The sequence below is a fragment of the Jaculus jaculus genome, chromosome 4 (assembly GCF_020740685.1).
Source record: "Jaculus jaculus isolate mJacJac1 chromosome 4, mJacJac1.mat.Y.cur, whole genome shotgun sequence".
Taxonomy (NCBI): domain Eukaryota; kingdom Metazoa; phylum Chordata; class Mammalia; order Rodentia; family Dipodidae; genus Jaculus; species Jaculus jaculus.
Genome location: NC_059105.1, coordinates 132,956,957 through 132,974,700, shown reverse-complemented (window position 1 = coordinate 132,974,700; position 17,744 = coordinate 132,956,957). Strand labels below are relative to the sequence as shown.

The following is a 17,744-nucleotide window of genomic DNA, read 5'->3' as shown; positions in this document are numbered from 1 at the left end:
AGGACCCACGAAAGCCAGATGCACAAGGGGGCACATGTGTCTTGCAATGACTGGAGGCCCAGGTGTGCCCATTCTCTTTGTCTCATAAGTAAGTAAATTAAATAAGTTAAAAAGATTTTTCTAAAAAAAAAAACCAAAAGGGATAGAAAATAAAAAGAAGAAAATAATAGTAGCATTAATATATGGGCATAAACACAGGTGCTAAGTGGGCATAATATATGTAGTTAGCTACGCAGCTGTAGTAGTTTTTCTGGCTTCATGGGTGGGTACTGGGGAATCTCGAGCCTTGAACTACTAGGGTCCTTGGGCTTCACAGGCAAGCATTTAACTGTTAAGCCATCTTTTCAGCCCCTAAATATAATCCTTTAAAAATTATTTTTTTTTACTTACTGGGGGGGTGGGCAAGAAGATAGAGAAAATGGGCACACAGTGGCCTCTAGCCATTGCAAACAAACTACAGATGCATGTGTCACCTTGTCTATCTAGCGTACTGGAGAATAGAACCTGGATCCTTAGGCTTTGCAAGCAATCATTTAGCCACTAAGCTGTCTATCCAGCCCAATATAATCCTCCTTCTGCTGGATGTCGTGGGCCATGCCTTTAAACCCAGCATTTGGGAGGCAGAGGTAGGTGCATCGCAGTGAATTCAAGGCCACCCTGAGACTACATAGTGAGTTCCAGGTTAGCCTGAGCTAGAGTGAGACCCTACCTCAAAAACCAATATATATATATATATATGTATATATATATATGTATGTATGTATGTACGTACGTACGTACATATAAATATATAATCCTTCAGGTAGCCCAGGCTAACCTGGAACTCTCTGTAAACCTACGCTTGCCTCAAACTCAGTAGTATCTGCCTACCTCAGCCACCCAAGCACTATGACTAAAGGTGTAGGCCCACTTCTTTAAACTTGTTTTCTTTGCTAATGTTATAATATCTATTAATAAAGGGAAATTAAATTTATTGAACCAATGGTAGGAACCTAACAGGTTTTTATTTATTTATTTTTGCTTTTTCAGGGTCGGGTCTTGGCTCCAACCCAGGCTGGCCTCAAACTCACTGTAATCCTCCTACCTCTGCCTCCCTAGTGCTGGGATTAAAGGCATGTGCCACTGCACCCAGCAACCTAACAGTTTTTTAAAAATTCACTTGTGGGGCTGGAGAGATGGCTTAGCTGTTAAGCGCTTGCCTGTGAAGCCTAAGGACCCTGGTTCGAGGCTCGGTTCCCCAGGTCCCACGTTAGCCAGATGCACAAGGGGGCGCATGCGTCTGGAGTTCGTTTGCAGAGGCTGGAAGCCCTGGCGCGCCCATTTTCTCTCTCCCTCTATCTGTCTTTCTCTCTGTGTCTGTCGCTCTCAAATAAATAAATAAATACATTTAAAAAAAAAATTCACTTGTGGATGCAAAGTGGTGCATGCCTCTGGAGTTTATTTGCAATGGCTAGAGGAGGTCTTGGAGCACCCATGCTGTCTCTGCCTCTCCCTGCTTGCAAATAAGTAAAAATATATTTTAAAAATGTTGGTGGAAGCCGGGCGTGGTGGCGCATGCCTTTAATCCCAGCACTCGGGAGGCAGAGGTAGGAGGATTGCCATGAGTTCGAGGCCACTTGAGACTAAATGGTGAATTCCAGGTCAGCCTGGACTAGTGTGAGACCCTACCTCAAAAAAACAAAAAAAAAAGCTAAAAAAATGTTGGTGGAGCCGGGCATGGTGGCACAATCCTTTTAATCCCAGCACTTGGGAGGCAGAGGTAGGAGGATCACTGTGAGTTGGGAGGCCACCCTGAGATTACATATGAATTCCAGGTCAGCCTGAGCTACAGTTAGACCCTACCTTGAAAATCAAACAACAACAACAAAAAATTGGTGGAGAGAGTATGAATATGGGTGCACCAAGGTTTCTTACAGTTGCAAAGGAGCTCCAGACACATGACCTCTGTGTATCTGGCTTTTTACGTGGGTACTGGGTAATGGACCTGAGCCAGCAGGCAAGCAAGTGCCTTCATCTGCTTAGTCATCTGTCCAGCCCCAGTGCCTAACAGGTTTTGAAGAATGGAAAAACTAAATATTATTATTTTTGAATTTGTAGATAGAGCCAGGTATGGTGGCTCAAGGGTTCAGTCCCTGTGCTTGGGAGGCTGAGTTCAAAGTCAGCCTGCACTAGAGTGAGACCCTGCCTCAAAAATGACGAAATAATCTGTATCAAGAAAAGCACACAATCTCTCCTCCCACCTGCATTTTACTCTAATAAATAAATTTTACCAGGGGAGGGGAGTACTGGAAAGATGGCTTAGAACCTAAGGTGCCTGCCTGCATAGCCTAAACCCACACGTTTGATTCCCCCAGAACCCATGAAAGCCAGATGCACAAAGTGAAGCATGCATCTACAGCTTGTTTGCTCTGGCTGGTGTCCCTGGCACCTCATATTCTCTCCCTCCCTCCCCATGCATCTTTCTATTCAAAAAATTTAAATAAAGAAAGGCACATGCCTTTAATCCCAGCACTTAGGAGGCAGAGGTAGGAGGATTACCATTAGTTCAAGGCTACCCAGGAGACTACATTGTGATTCCAGATGAGCCTGGGTTAGAGCAAGACCCTAACTTGAAAACCCAAAAATAAAGAAAGGGGAAAGAAAAAGAGAGTTGATAGAAGGAAGGGAGGGAGGGAGAGAGGGAGGAAGGGGGGGAAGAAAGAACTTTGGCCTATAGAAATAATATAGTAAGTATTTAACACTAGAATATTAGGGTCCCCTTATTTTTTATTTTTAATTTTATTTATTTATTTGAGAGAGAGAAAGAGGCAGATAGTGAGAAAGACAGATTGGGCACACCAGGGCCTCTAGCCTGGGCTAGAATGAGACCCTACCTCAAAACAAACAAAAAAGTTTAACAGCAATATAAGATCATTCATAACTGTGATTCGTTTTGCTGTTTGACATCAAGCATTTGTTTTCTTTTACGGTTTGTGCTCGTGTTTATAAATTGTAATAGAAATAGGAAGAACAGCCCAGTTAGCTATAAAGTGATCTTTAAAAGTGAAAAACTAGGCTGCAGAGTTGTCTCAGCCATTAAGGCACTTGCCACTTTTTTGTTGTTTTTTCTGAATAGGGTCTCTAGCTCAGAATGACCTGGAATTTACCATGTGGTCTCAGTCTGCCCTCTAACTCACAGCAGTCCTACCTGCCTCTTGAGTGTGCCACCATTCCCAGCTTAAAAAATTTTTCTCATTATGTGTGTACCTGTGGTTGCGCATGTGTGTATGGGTGTGCACAAGGAGCTGCTGCCTCTGGAAATGAGTGTTCACCTGGCTGTACATGAGGTGGCTGGGAAATTGAACCCAGAGCTGACAAGCTTTGTAAATAAATGTCTTTAACTGCTGAGCTGAGCCATCTTCTTGGTCCCTTTTTATTTAAGAACAACAGAAAGAGGCAGATAGAGAATGGGCATACCAGGGCCTCTAGCCACTGTAAATGAACTCCAGGTGCGTGCACCTCCTTGTGCATCTGGCTTATGTGGGTCCTGGGGAATTGAGGCTTGAACCAGGGTCCTTAGGCTTCACAGGCAAGTGCTTAACCACTAAGCCATCTTTATAGCCCTTGGTCCCTGTTTTTAGCTTTTAATTTTTTTGAAGTAGGTTCTCTAGCCCAGGTTGACCTGGAATTTACTCTGTAATCCCAGGCTGACCTTGAACAAACAGCAGTCCTCCTACCTCTACTTCCAAGTGCTGGGATTAAAGGTGTGTGCCACCACACCCAGATTGTTGTGGTAGTATTTTGGAAATCTTTTGGTGTTTCAAAGTAGGGTCTCACTAATATAGCTCAGGCTGGCCTGGAACTCACAGCAATAATCCTTTTACCTATGCCTCCTAAGTGCTGGGATTAAAGGTGTATGCCACCACACTCAGTTATTTTTTTTTTTAATTCTAAAAAGATTTATCTTAGGAGTAAGAAAGAAAGCAGTGTTCATATTAAGTAGGTAGGATAGTGGAAGAATGACCTGATAGTGGAAGAATGACCTCATGATCCTGTTGTGATCTTTAATGTGCACTCATTGGTGGGGTCAGCTGGTTAGTCCATTTCCTGTGTCAGGTGTTTAGGTACCTTGCAATCTTACTCTGATCTTCATATCAGATTTCTAGTGAGGGGAAACTCCTCTAAGAAAAAAAGAGATTAGGAAGAATCAGGCAGGTATTGATGCTTAAGAAACTTTACTTTGGAGTACTAGGCAATTTCTCATTCTCCTGTCTGAAGGGGTAGCCCTAACTGCCTCAGAAGTTCCTGTGTGTTAGAATTTAAACCAGCTGTTCTTAGGAATGAACTGGTAAATGATTATGGTGATATGGAATCTGACCATTGGTCTATATTGTGTGGAAATTTTAGGTAAGATGGTATTTAAAGTCAGAAAGCAAGGATGGAGCTCATTGGTCTCTGAGAGCACTGAAGCATCCTTGCTCTGTTCCCAGATTCTCTAAGGGATGCAAAGTTGATCTGAAATGTATCACATTCATAAAACGTTAGTGTTCATTTCCTTCCATCCAGAAAGTATGCTTCATATTCCAAGGGGTGGAGGGATGGAGTAGTGTGCAAGCAGGTGGAAGTTCTTCCCTCAAGTGTGAGCAAGAAAAACAAACAGTTGGGACTCTTTCTAGGTTTGCCTACTGTTCTGCTCCCTTAACAAAAGGTTATTCCTCTCTTCACAAGGGTCTTTATACAAGAATATTTTCCCAGACCATTTACATAACTTTGCTTAAATAGAAGAGCAACTATTTGGCAAGTAAAGAACTAGTGGGATGGGGAAAGGACAGACTATTCGTGATTATGGTCAAAGGACTCTTGGTTTTTCGAGGTAGGGTCACACTCTAGTCTAGGTTGATGTGGAATTCACTATGTAGTCTCAGGCTGGCCTTTGAACTCACAGCGATTCTCCTACCAATGCCTCCCGAGTGCTGGGATTAAAGGCGTACTCCACTACGCCTGGCTACATAATCTTGAATGAAAATATTATTAGGGAATCAATCAAGTTATAGAGTGAATAAATTTTAAAACTAGAAGCACACAGTCAAAAAGCTAGCTGGGTATGGTGGTGTATGACTTTAATCCCAGCACTCAGGAGGCAGAGTTAGGAGAATTACTGTGAGTTTGAGGCCACCCTGAGACTCCATAGTGAATTCTACATCTGCCTGGGCTAGAATGAGACCCTACCTCAAAAAAAACAAAAAAAAAAGCTTAAGTTTGTCTCAACAAATTTTATGAGCCAAAAGTAAAAGGGAACACTAATTTTCATTCCTACGTATTTCATGCACAATGAAGCAGGGTATGAAAGCATGACAAGATTCTCAGAGGACTAGAGATGTTATTTTGCTGTTGGTGGTGTTGGTGTTCATTCTAGCCCAAGCTGTCCTGGAACTCTGTGTAGTCCCAGGCTAGTCTCGAACTCACAGCGATCTTCCTTTCTCCACCTGGCAAATGCTGGGATTAAAGGTGTATGCCACTGCATGCGGCCTATATTATTTTTTGTTGTTGTTTTGAAGTAAGGTCTCACTCTACTCTGACCTAGAACTCATTCTAGTGCCAGGATGGCTGTGAACTCACAGTGATCCTCCTATCTGTACCTCCTGAGTGCTGGGATTAAAGATGTGGGCCACCACGCCAGACTGTCTTTTCTTTTTCTTATGTCTCAACTTCCTGGTGCTCTGATTTCTAGGCTGGCATCATGCTTTGCCATTTTGTGCTTAACAGAGAATGAGTGGGCCACAGTCTCTAACCATGCAAACAGATCCCAGACACATGTGTGTGCCACCTCATGCATCTAGCTTTATGTGGGTACTGGGGAATCAAGCTCTGGATTTTAGGCTTTGAAGTGCCTTAACCGCTGAACCATCTCTCCAGCCCTCATTTTTAATTTAAAAAAAAGATTTAGGAGTAGTGATAACTTAATATTTCTTTTTCCCCCTTCATTGTCAATGTTGGAAGAGTTCATGCCTCAAAATGTTATCAGAAGTGTTTAGTTTCATTGTCTTGTTATAATTTGTCTCTTCATCAGTATGTATTAAGAAATTCCAAAGAAAAATATCGCTTAAAATTCTTTTTGTATATTTTAGCAAAGAATGGCTCAAGAAGTACTGACACATTTAAAGGAACATCCTGATGCATGGACAAGAGTCGACACAATATTGGAATTTTCACAGAATATGAACACGAAAGTAAGCAAGTGGTGGTTTTAAAAACACATTTATTTCTTTCTTCCAGTCATAAACTTTGAGGAAGGTATCTCATTTATAGTATAGCATTTGTTATGGAATCATTTTATATTGTTAACATTTCAAAATTATTCTTAAACATAGATTTAATTCTTGCAAATAGTCCTAAGAATTAAGACTTAAATTATGTAATTGGGACTAGTATGCAAGATGGTGCTTTTTTGTTTTACTTGTTTTTTTTTTTTTTTAAGAATATGTATATAGGTCTAAATAAATGTAGCATACATTTTGAATAGTATCCAGAGATGAAACTATCAGCGAATTATTTTGGGCAAGTAATCAATATAACACAGGCCTAGTCACTTCCAACACCAAGTAGTGTGGACAGCTTAACACCCTACTCAGTTGTACCAATGCTTTGAATGCACTCAGCTTTTATTTGCAATTGAAGATGTTATGATTCAGGTCCTTTTTTCATAAGTTTGAACAGAAGGGTTGATCAAAATGTGTTTGACTGTTTTGTGCTGATGATTCACGCTTCTCTTTAAACTGCCTTAAAGTAATAAAGTACCATGGCTTTCTGTTTAGTACACAAACGGTTTCTACTTTATAGACATTGTGTTAAAACAGAAAACAGCCATGTTCACATCTGTTTCTGAAATCAGATTGTCTTAATTTGAAGTTTTAAAATATTAATTAGTTTTGACATCTTGTAAATTTTAAGGCAAAAATAAGCCCAGAACTTCCTCAAAGTGCTAACCTTAAGTAACATAATAGTGTTTGCCTGTTTGCTTGCCTGGTAAATTTTGCTTTTTATACTGACAGAGATTACTAATGTTTAAGTTGATTTATCAGCAGTATTTTTAAAAACTCAAAATTTGTCTTGTGAAAAATGAGATGATTAGAGGAACAGAAAGAAAGCAACAGGTAAAGAAATCTTCAATTTACATAAATTACAAATGATTTGGTGCTAAATTTATGCACTATGACATTTGGCTTTTATGCAATTAAATTTTTTCTTTAAAGATGTTAACACTACCTGATATTAATCATAATGTTCCATTATGTTGATTGCTTGTAATAGGAAGAAAAGGGGTGTCTTCCTGTGCAACTGACACAGCTAGGCTTTGACGGCAGGCCTCCACAAGGTCTACCCTTTTGATTCCCTTTAACTGAATTCTGTTCATCAATTGTTTTTGTTTCATGGGTGGTGGGTGGGGAAAGGGGAATTCAATGCATAAAATAAGTATTTCTAAGGGCTCAGAAATTTCTACCATAGGGATCATTTCATTTGCATTTTTTTTCACAGTCTTTGCTGTTATCTGTCCCTCATCCTCATAACTCAGCAGTGGATTATTCAAGATCTGAGATAAAGAACAAGTCTGTTTTAGTTTTTTAGAGTATATGGATAATTTATGGGTATTTCTGAAGTGATTTATCATTGGCCTGCAGATTTGGCTGTTATTTCATATTTTGAACCAGTCTTTTTTTTCCCAAAAGAATAAGGATTATTTTTCTTGAGTTTCATATATTAAATATTTGTTTGTTGAAGAAGAGTTGGGCCTTAGGATATTATGGTGGTAGGCACACCCTGTTGATCACTAATGAGGAATGCTTATTGAGCTCCCTGATTCAACCCTTTTGTTTTTTTTTTTTTTTTTTTGGTAGAAAGATTAGATATGAATGTTTTTCAGCACACTTATCTTACCTTTTTTTTTTTTTTTTTTACAATTGCAATAAAGACTGGGGGTTAGGAAATTGGGGATCTAGGTGTCAACAGTATTAACCAGTCAGGAAGATACATTATATGGATTAGTATAAAAGCAAAAGGGAGTCTCTTTCAATTAGGAAATTTGGTCAGCTATCTTAGACTTGCTCTAATACTTATTTATTTAATTTATGAGGAACAGAATGGGTGTGCCAGGGCCTCTAGCCACTGCAAACAAAGTCCAGATGCATGCAACACTACGTGCATCTACCGTACGTGGGTTGTAGGGAATAGAACCTAGTTCTTTAACTTCTAAGCCATCTCTCCAACCCTCTCAGGTGTTTTTGTTTGTTTGTTTTTAATTATTTGAGAGTATAGGTGAGCCAGAACCTTATGCTGCTGCCAAGAAACTAACCCCAGATGCATCTTCCACTTTGTGCATGTGGCTTTCCATGGGCCCTGGGGCCTATAACTTGGTCTGTAGGCCTTTGCAAGCAAGTACCTTTAACCATTGAGCTACCTCCCCAGCCCAGCATTTTTTAAAAATTCAGATAACATTTATGGCAGGTTTTGATTCTTAGTGTTATTAGCCTTGGTGTTATTTATTTTGGTTCTTAGCAAGAGAAAATACTCTGTTACACAGTGTTGCTTTGGCTCTACAAAGCTTTTGACATCTGATCTTGGCTTGAAAATTAAAGAAAATATGTAGGGTAGTATTTTTCATAAGCTAGTGTTATTTTTAGGTTTTTTTAATTTGCTTAATATGTTTCTGAGACTTAAGATTTATAGAGAACTGTGTTCTTATCAACATGAACAGAATAGGAAGCTTCACTATTTACTGCTGATTATGAAATACTGCAGTGGCACCAAATTTGCAATTTCAGAATTTTTCTCTGGCCTTGCATTTATTTTAGAAACTTTTAAGGAATGTCTGCAAATGTAGGATTGGAGTAGAGATGGCAAATTTTTCTAGAAAGTGAATTGTCAAAATGAAAGAAAACAGCAAAAACATTTTGTTAGAGCACAATATAGTTTGGGACAGTCTATATTGTGCTTTGGGTAAAATGAGAATTCATATGATCCCTTTGGTTGAAATACTAATGCTCCTATTTTATTGTGTATAATAACTAACCATTTTAAAGATGAACTCTTATTCTCAGCCAAAACTTGCAATCTGAGGTTATGTGTCTATATATCATTAAGTTTACCTTTCAGGTGTTACAGCTAATTCTTCCCTAATTCTTCAGTTAAAGCATAAAGCATACCACATTTTTGTCCCTTTTCTTCCTCCTGTCTATCCACACTAATTGGTCATAGTAATCATTTTAGATGGAAACTCCTGAAACACTAAAATTTTTAAAATATTGTTGACTATTTAGAGTGCATAATCAGCAGGAGGGACAAAATTCCTTTCAAGTGGTGTCTTTAAAAAAAAACTTCTACACTTTCCATTACAACTTCATATTTAGGGCGGAATATCTGAAAGGTAGATACAGATTGCAACATGCATTTGTGTATTTTGACTGTGCACAAAAGTTTATCTTTAAATTAGTAGTAATAGCAACTATATAAGGGTGGGGAACAAGATTTACAATAAATCCATGGGTTGTCTTGCTGCTCCTTAAGTAACACACCAGTGATGCTTAAAAAAGTATCTATGACAATCCTTAATATTTGGCTGAAAGCTTATAACTGCTAGAGAATGGTAGGAAGCTTGATAGCATCCAAGCTTACTAAATTCTTTGGAGCCTGGTTGTGTTAATAATGAATATGAGCCTATGAGCAGTCTTTTATGCTGTGAATACGTATCTGGCTGTTATTTTCCTTCTACAGATAGCCCATTTGGCTGCTAAATGGCTTTTTATATGGTTCTTCGTCCTGGTGTGAGCATGTATAAACAGCAGGACCTTATGTAGAGTAGCAAACAGTAAAATGAGGAAAATGCATGAAATCTCAGTATATGGGTGAATAGATCCTTGTTTAATATATGTAATTAAACTTGATAGCATATTGTTTCTGAAATTTTAGATATACATGTGTGAATGTCTGTCTGTTTGTGAATCCCTAAAGTTGCCAGTCCTGTGGCAATATATTCACATAATTCTATTCTCCGATTTTCAGTATTATGGACTACAAATTTTGGAAAATGTGATAAAAACAAGGTGGAAGATTCTTCCAAGGAACCAGTGTGAAGGTAGGTAGTGAGAAATTTGAGAATCTTTCTTTTTTTTTTTTTTTGTTTTGGTTTTTCGAGGTAGGGTCTCACTCTGTCCCAGGCTGACCTGGAATTTACTATGCAGTCTCCTTTCTGTGCTCCCTGAGTACTAGGATCGAAGGCATGTGCCATCACACCCAGCTTTGAGCATCTTTTTGGTTTTTGAGGTAGAGTCTCACTCTAGCCCAGGCTGACCTGGAATTCACTATGTAGCCTCAGGGTGGCTTCGAACCCAGAGCAGTCCTTCTATTTCTGCCTCCCTTTGTGGGGGATGAAGTCATCTCCAGTATACCTCATATCAGAAGGAAATGAAACTTGAATGTGCTCTTAATACTTTGTTGTAAGTTCACAGAACAGTAAGTACAAGAAATATGAATACATAGAACAAAATGCAAGTTTAATTGGGCTAAAGGAAAAAAACCAAGTATGAATAATCAAGACTTGCACATTTCTGATGTTGCCTTATGGGATGTTTATTTTTTTAAATTTTTATATCAATTTTATTTATTTTGAGCGAGAAAGGGGCAGAAAGAATGGATGCATTAGATCCTCTTACCACTGCAAGCAAACTCCAGATGCTTGTGCTACCTTATGCAGGCTTTGTAAGCAAAACCCCTTTGATCACTCGGCCATCTCTCCAACCACCAATGTCTGATTTATTAGCATAGTTTATTGTGTAAAGTTAATCTATGGAAAATCCCACAAAATACCCCTTGAAAAGGAGACAGATAATCTGCTGATTGTTCATTCCTATTCACTTCAAAAAATATTTTTTTCAAATGGTACGTTACTCTGGCCCAGGCAGGGTCTCACTCTAGCCCAGGCTGACCTGGAATTCACTATGTAGTCTCAAGCTAGTCTTGAACTCTTGGTGATACTCCTACTTCTGCTCCCAAGTGCTGGGACTAAAGGTGTGTTCCGGCATTCCTGGCCAAGATTTGTTTCTTTGTTTGTTTTGTTTCTTTTTTGAGGCATGATCTCCCTGTGCATCTTAGGTTGGGCTGAGATTCACATCTCCCTTAACTTAACCTTCTGAATAATGGGATGTACAAAAATTTTCCAACCTACCAAAACTTGATGGGTTGGAGAGAGAGGGGCCAGCAGTTAAGGCATTTGCTTATAAAGCCTGACAGCCTGAGTTCAAATTCCCAGTACCCACACAAAGACATGTACACAAAGTGGTGCATGTGTCTGGAGTTTGTTTGCAGCTGCTTGAGGTCCTGACCATATTCTTTTTTTTTTAATTAGCATTTTCCATGATTATAAAAAAATATCCCATGGTAATTCTCTCCCTCCCCCCCACACTTTCCCCTTTGAAATTCCATTCTCCATCATATTGTCTCTGCATCTCAATCATTGTCTGACCATATTCTTATCTCTCCTCCTTCCTTTAAATAAATTAAAAAATATATTTCTTAATGTACTTGTTGATTTTTGCCAGGCATGGTGGCTCACACCTTTAATCCCAACTCTTGGAAGGCAGAGGTAGGAGGAATACCATAAGTTTAGTTCGAGGCAACCCTGAGACTACATAGTGAATTCCAAAGTCAACCTGGGCTAGAGCTAGACCCTACCTCAAAAACAAAAACTTTTTTTTTTTTTTTTTTTTAGGCCAGTGAGAAAGTTAGGTAGTTAAAGTGCTTGCCTTGCCAGTATGAGGACCTGAATTTGATGCCCAGATGGAGCTATCAGTTGTGGGGCTTTATATATATATATATATGATCTTTATTAGGTGTTTTTTGTTTGTTTGTTTGTTTGTTTTTTTGAGATAGAGTGATACTCTAGCCCAGGCTGACTTGGAATTTATAATGTAGTCTTAGGGTGGCCTTGAACTTGTGTCGATCCTTTTAATTCTGCCTCCTGAATGCTGGAATTAAAGGTGTATACCACTACACTTGGCTTATATATGTATTTTTTTATTTAAGAAGACAAGAATGCCAGGTGTGCTTTGTGGTTTTGCATGCCTTTAATCCCAGCCCTCAGGAGGCAGAGGCAGGAAGATGCTGTTGAGGTCACCCTAAGAGTACATAGTGAATTCCAGGTCAGCCTGGGCTAGAGTGAGACTCTACCTTGAAAAAGAAATAAAACAAACAAACAAATAAATAAATAAAAAAAATACCTTGAAAAACAAATAAACAACTAAAAGAAACAAAAGAAATGGCTGGATAAAATGGCTAAGCAGGTAAAAGCCTAAAGAACCAGGTTCCATTCCTCAGTACCCACGTAAGGCAAATGCACAAGACGGTGCGTGCATTTGGAGTTTATGGTTGCTAGAGGCCCTGGTGTAGCCATTTTTTCCCTTGCTCTCAAATAAATAAATTAGAATGGAGATAATAATGACTTAAAATAAATCAGGATGTGATGGCACACATTTTTAATCCCAGGAGGCTGAGAGCAGATCTCTGTATTCAAGGTCAGCCTGGGCTAGAGCAAGATCCTACCCTGCAAACAAAGAAACAGGTGTATGGGGGTAGAGGTTGTCTTAGTTAAGGTGCTTGTCAGAAAAGCCTAACACTCACGTTTCAGTTTCTAGTTCCCATATAAAAGCCTGATGCACAAAGTGGTGCTTGAATCTGGAGGTCATTTGCAGCAGCTGGAGGACCTTGTGTACCCATTCTGTCTCTTCTGTCTCCCTCTGTTTGCAAATGAATAAGTCAAAAATCTTTCAATAGGGCTGGAGAGGTGGCATAGCAGTTAAGGTTCTTGTCTGTGGAGTTAGAGGACCCAGGTTTGATTCCACAGGATCCATGGAAGCCAGATGAACAAGGTTGTGCATGTGTCTAGAGTTTGCTTACAGTGGCTGAAGGCCCTGATGCACCCATTCTATCTGCTTATTTCTCTCCCACCTCCCCCCCCAATAAATAAAATAAAAACAAAAAAGCATGAGCCAACATGTCCAACTAAGCTTGAGAAAAAAAATGAGAAAGAAATGCAGGTTGTTTGGTATACTTTTTACCATAGAATTGAAGATAGTCATCTGGGCTTATCAGCATGCAGGAGGCAGAAGGGGAGGAAGGTCATAAGTTTGTAACCTGTATGGCTAAACAGTGTCTCCAAAGTACAGACTTAAAGCGCTAGGGTATAGAGATGGCTTAGCAATTAAGGTGCTTGCTTGCCTGCAAAGCCCAAAGACTCAGGTTCAATTCTCCTGGTCCCACATGCGTCTGGAGTTCGTTTGCATTGGCTAGAGGCCCTGGTGCACACATTCTGTCTGTCTCTTTCTGTCTCAAATAAATAAAGAAAAATAAAACTTGAAACTTTATGCAAAGCATATTGCATTGATTAACCTTTTGAAGTGTTTACAACAATCAAGCTCAGGGGTTGTTTTCAAGGTAGGGCCTTACTGTAGCCCTGACTGACATGGAATTCAGTATGTAGTCTCAGGCTGCCCATGAACTCACAGCAATCATCGTGTGTTCTACCTTTGAACCCAGGGGTTTTGTTTGTTTAATGAGAGAATTGGCGGTCTAGGGCCTTAGCTGCTGCAAACATACTCTAGACACATGCGTCAGTTTATGCATCTGGCTTATTGTGTGGGTTCTTTTGGAATTGGACCTGGGTCTTAATGTGCATAATAAGCACTCTTACCAAGCTGTGTGTTGTCCTTGTCTTGCAAAACCCCCTGCCCCCCACTGCCTTTTTTTTTTTGAGGCAGAGTTTCACTGTAGCTCAGACAAACCTGGAACTCACTATACAGTCTCAGGGTGGCCTCCCAAGTGCTGGGATTAAAGGCGTGTGCCACCACACTTGGCTCCCCTTTTATTTACATTCATTTATTTGTTATTTATATGTTTGTGGTTTGTGAATGTTTTTGCAAGTGCATGTACAGGGTTCCACACATGATAAGGCTAGAAGAAGATAACTGTTTGCTTTCTTTGCTCTTCCACATTATTTTCTAGAGAGAGGCTCACGGAACATATAGCTACCATTTCTTTTCAGAGTTGACTGAAGAGTGAGCCCTAGCAATTCTCCTGTCCCTGGCCTCTTTATGGCTAGGGCTACTAAAATTTAAGGTAGTGGGTTCAAATCTAGGAATTGGCAGGCAGACATGCAGACATGGGTGTTGTGGATCAAAATCAGGCCCTCATTCTTCAATGCTCTTACCAGCTGAGTCATTTCTCTACTGTGTAATTTCCCTGGCTCCCCTCCCTCCTATTTTTTTTTTTTTCCAGGTAAGGTCTCACACTAGCCCCGCAGACCTATCTTAACACCTTATGGTGATCATCCTACCTCAGCCTCCATCCAGAGTGCTGGGAGTAAAGGTTTGTGCCATGATGCCCACCTCTAAAAGAGAAGTCTCAGCTTGGGACTGTATTTTCAGTTTTAGATCAACCCTGGCTGGAGAGAGACCCTACCTCACAAGGAAAAAAAAAAGCAAATATTGGAGAAGTGGTTAGAATGTACAACTGATTATCCTTTCATTCATGTCCTAAATATTAGCTTACCCTGTTAAAGGGTCTGGCATGTAATATAGTTTGATTTATATATTTATGTATATATATACACACACACATTATGCAACAATTTTTTAACAGGAATAAAAAAATATGTTGTTGGCCTCATTATCAAGACATCATCTGACCCAACTTGTGTTGAGGTAAGGAAGCTTTTTGGAAATTGCTTTTGAGAGTGAAAATAAATTTATCCAGAGTTAATCAACATTTATAATTTAATTATTTGCACAGAAGGGGAGAGGGAGGAAGAGTAAGAGTGTGTATATACTTAATCTGCCTTTTTTTCCTCCTCTTAGAAGGAAAAAGTGTATATTGGGAAGTTGAATATGATTCTTGTTCAGGTAAGCTTTAAAGATTTAAGCTTTTTTTAATATTAGTTATATCACTTAGACAAAATAACTTTAGAAGTAGTGGTAATAGACTTTACTATAATAATTGTCATATTTTTGTGGTTAATGTTTGATGTGATTAGTTTTATGTGGTATTAATCATTAGTTATTTTAAAAAAAATTTGTTTATTTTTATTTATTTGCGAGTGACAGGAAGAGAAAGAGGCAGAGAGAGAGAGAGAGAGAGAGAGAGAGAGAGAGAATGGATGCGCCACTGCAAACAAACTCCAGATGCATGCGCCCCCTTGTGCATCTGGCTAACATGGGTTCTGGGGAATAGAGCCTCGAACCAGGGTCCTTAGGCTTCACAGGCAAGCGCTTAACCACTAAACCATCTCTCCAGCCCAGTCATTAGTTATTTTAGCCCTATCAGTTACATGGCTCAAGTGTGAATTGGATTGGGCATTGTAATCTTCAAATATTCATTGTTGCATTCTTACCAAGCTGCTGTGCACTTTTGCTTTTCATGTGGCTTATACTGGTCCCCAGTTTGTATATTCTTCTTCTAATTGATCCTACATGTACAGTCCTCAAGCCAACTTTCCAGTCCAATTTTAGAATTTTTACATGCACCCACTCAGGTCCTGATTGAGAATGTCTGAAATAGTCTTGGCTTTTACAACACATACAGTCCAAACATAAAATACACTCAATTAGGCTTTTGATAAACATAATTTCATCCCTAATATGATTTAAGGACCAGGGTCTTAGGGAATCCCTATAGTGTAGTGTAAACGTTAAACCTAACTTCTGCGAGATCATGGTTTAACTTAAATCATTGCAGAAAAAATCCAACCAAAAATCAGATCCATGGCAATCCTATCTATCTCAGCTTCTGGTGTACTGTACCCTGCACAGAAATCATTTATGGTACTCAAACACAGTCACCCGCCCTGAAGTCTGGCTTCCTAACATATATCACCTTTTATCATTTAGAGTTAGATCTTGACCGTTCAGGGATAGTTTACATGTGTTGGGCAAATTTGATTTGAGTGCACATTAATCAAACGGCATCTTAAGGTATGTAATGCAGAAGAAGTCATATTTGATTGTAACCTCAGTGTATACTATAGAGAATGAAACATTCCCTTTTTGTTGTTACTATTTTTTGTTTTTCAAGGTAGGGTTTCACTCTAGCCCAGGCTGACCTGAAATTCACTATGGAGTCTCAAGGTGCCTTCAACTCACAGTGATCCTTCTACCTCTGCTTCCTGAGTGCTGGGATTAAAGGCGTGATGGCCTTTATACATGTTTATTCCTAGCATTTGGGAGGGAGAAGTAGGAGGATAGCCATTAGTTCAAGGCCACCCTGAGGCTACATAGTAAACTCCAGGTCTGCCTGGACTAGAGTGAAACCCTACCTCAAAAATTAATAAATAAAGAGTAAAAAGTGGTTGACACCAGGCCAGTTTAATCCCAGCACAAGGGAGGCAGAGGTAGGAGGATCGCTGTGAGTTTGAGGCCACCCTGAGACTCCATAGTTAATTCCAGGTCAGCCTGGATCAGCATGAGACCCTACCTTGAAAAAACAAAAACAAACAAAAAATAGTGGTTGATAACCTATTCTGGGTTTTAGTCTCATAAATTTCCTGAGAAATTGTTTTATTTGCTTGTCTTTTGCAAGTGAAATGAAATTAACACTTCACTTCCTATTTGTCTTATTACAGATACTTAAACAAGAGTGGCCCAAGCATTGGCCAACATTTATCAGTGACATTGTTGGAGCAAGTAGGACCAGTGAAAGTCTTTGTCAAAATAACATGGTGATTCTTAAACTTTTGAGTGAAGAAGTGTTTGATTTTTCTAGTGGACAGATAACTCAAGTAAAAGCAAAGCATTTAAAAGACAGGCAAGTCATAACTGTGTTTTAGATGTGTTTAATTTTAAAACTACTTAAATTTAGACCTATATTTAATTTTTTTTTTTTTTAGTGAGCTGATCAATAATGTATTAAATTACTAGAAATTAAGGCATAGTCCGTAAATAAGGTCTAACATAAATCTGCAATAGAGTTAATTGAAGTGCAGAGATTGCAAAGAAATGCCCTTTTAATTAGTAATATTCCTGCTGGTTTTCATTTTCCCTTTTGGAATATACTAAATATAATGTTTTGTAATAATCAAGCTGGGTTAATAACAGAATTACTTCTTTTTCATTAAGAATATAGCAAAAATTTTTACCTGTATATGTTCAAGCCAGATAAGTTTTTAAGCCAAACATGATTGTCCTCCCCTATAATCCCAACCTCTAGTAGTGCCCTGTGGAGGCATTTATAGTCCAGGCTGAACAACTTAGCAAGAATCTATCTGAAAAATAAGAACTTTAAAACTTTGGGGGTGTAATATTTGTGGTTTACTTTTTCCTCCTTAGTTAAGTACCTGAGGTCAAACACAAAGCTCAAAAATAGTAACAGAAAATTTTATGAAGTAAGTTTCTTCTCACCCCATAAAGTCTTGGAGGCTAGCCCAGACTGACCAGGAATTCACTATGTAGTCTCAGGATGGCCTCAAACTTGCACACCTGGCTCTGGCTCTTGTTTTTATTGGTAAAAATAATTGTATTTACTTTCCTCTTTTCAATGAGTTATTCCTTTTTTTTCTCTCTCAGTATGTGCAATGAGTTTTCTCAGATATTTCAACTTTGTCAGTTTGTGATGGTAAGTAGTTTGATTTCATTTTTAAATATTTTATTTATTGGGAAGGAAGGGAAGAGAGTAGGAAAGAATGGACATATCAGGGCTTCTTACAGTGGTAAGCTAATCTTAGGTGCATG

The 17,744-nt window shown here is 39.0% G+C and overlaps 1 protein-coding gene across 2 annotated transcripts in view; it reads left to right on the top strand.

Moving 5' to 3' along the window:
* Xpo1 (exportin 1) overlaps positions 1 to 17,744 on the top strand; it is a 55,159-nt gene that overhangs the window by 14,030 nt on the left and 23,385 nt on the right. Inside the window, exons 2-8 of one of the 2 annotated variants that reach the window (XM_045147257.1) lie at positions 6,108 to 6,209; positions 7,291 to 7,354; positions 10,036 to 10,108; positions 14,665 to 14,726; positions 14,880 to 14,924; positions 16,640 to 16,821; positions 17,580 to 17,628. In XM_045147257.1, the coding sequence (XP_045003192.1) occupies positions 14,910 to 14,924; positions 16,640 to 16,821; positions 17,580 to 17,628 (246 nt within the window). In that variant the 5' untranslated portion in view covers positions 6,108 to 6,209; positions 7,291 to 7,354; positions 10,036 to 10,108; positions 14,665 to 14,726; positions 14,880 to 14,909. The remainder of the gene's footprint in view (positions 1 to 6,107; positions 6,210 to 7,290; positions 7,355 to 10,035; positions 10,109 to 14,664; positions 14,727 to 14,879; positions 14,925 to 16,639; positions 16,822 to 17,579; positions 17,629 to 17,744) is intronic. The other variant, XM_004665519.2, reaches the window with a different exon arrangement.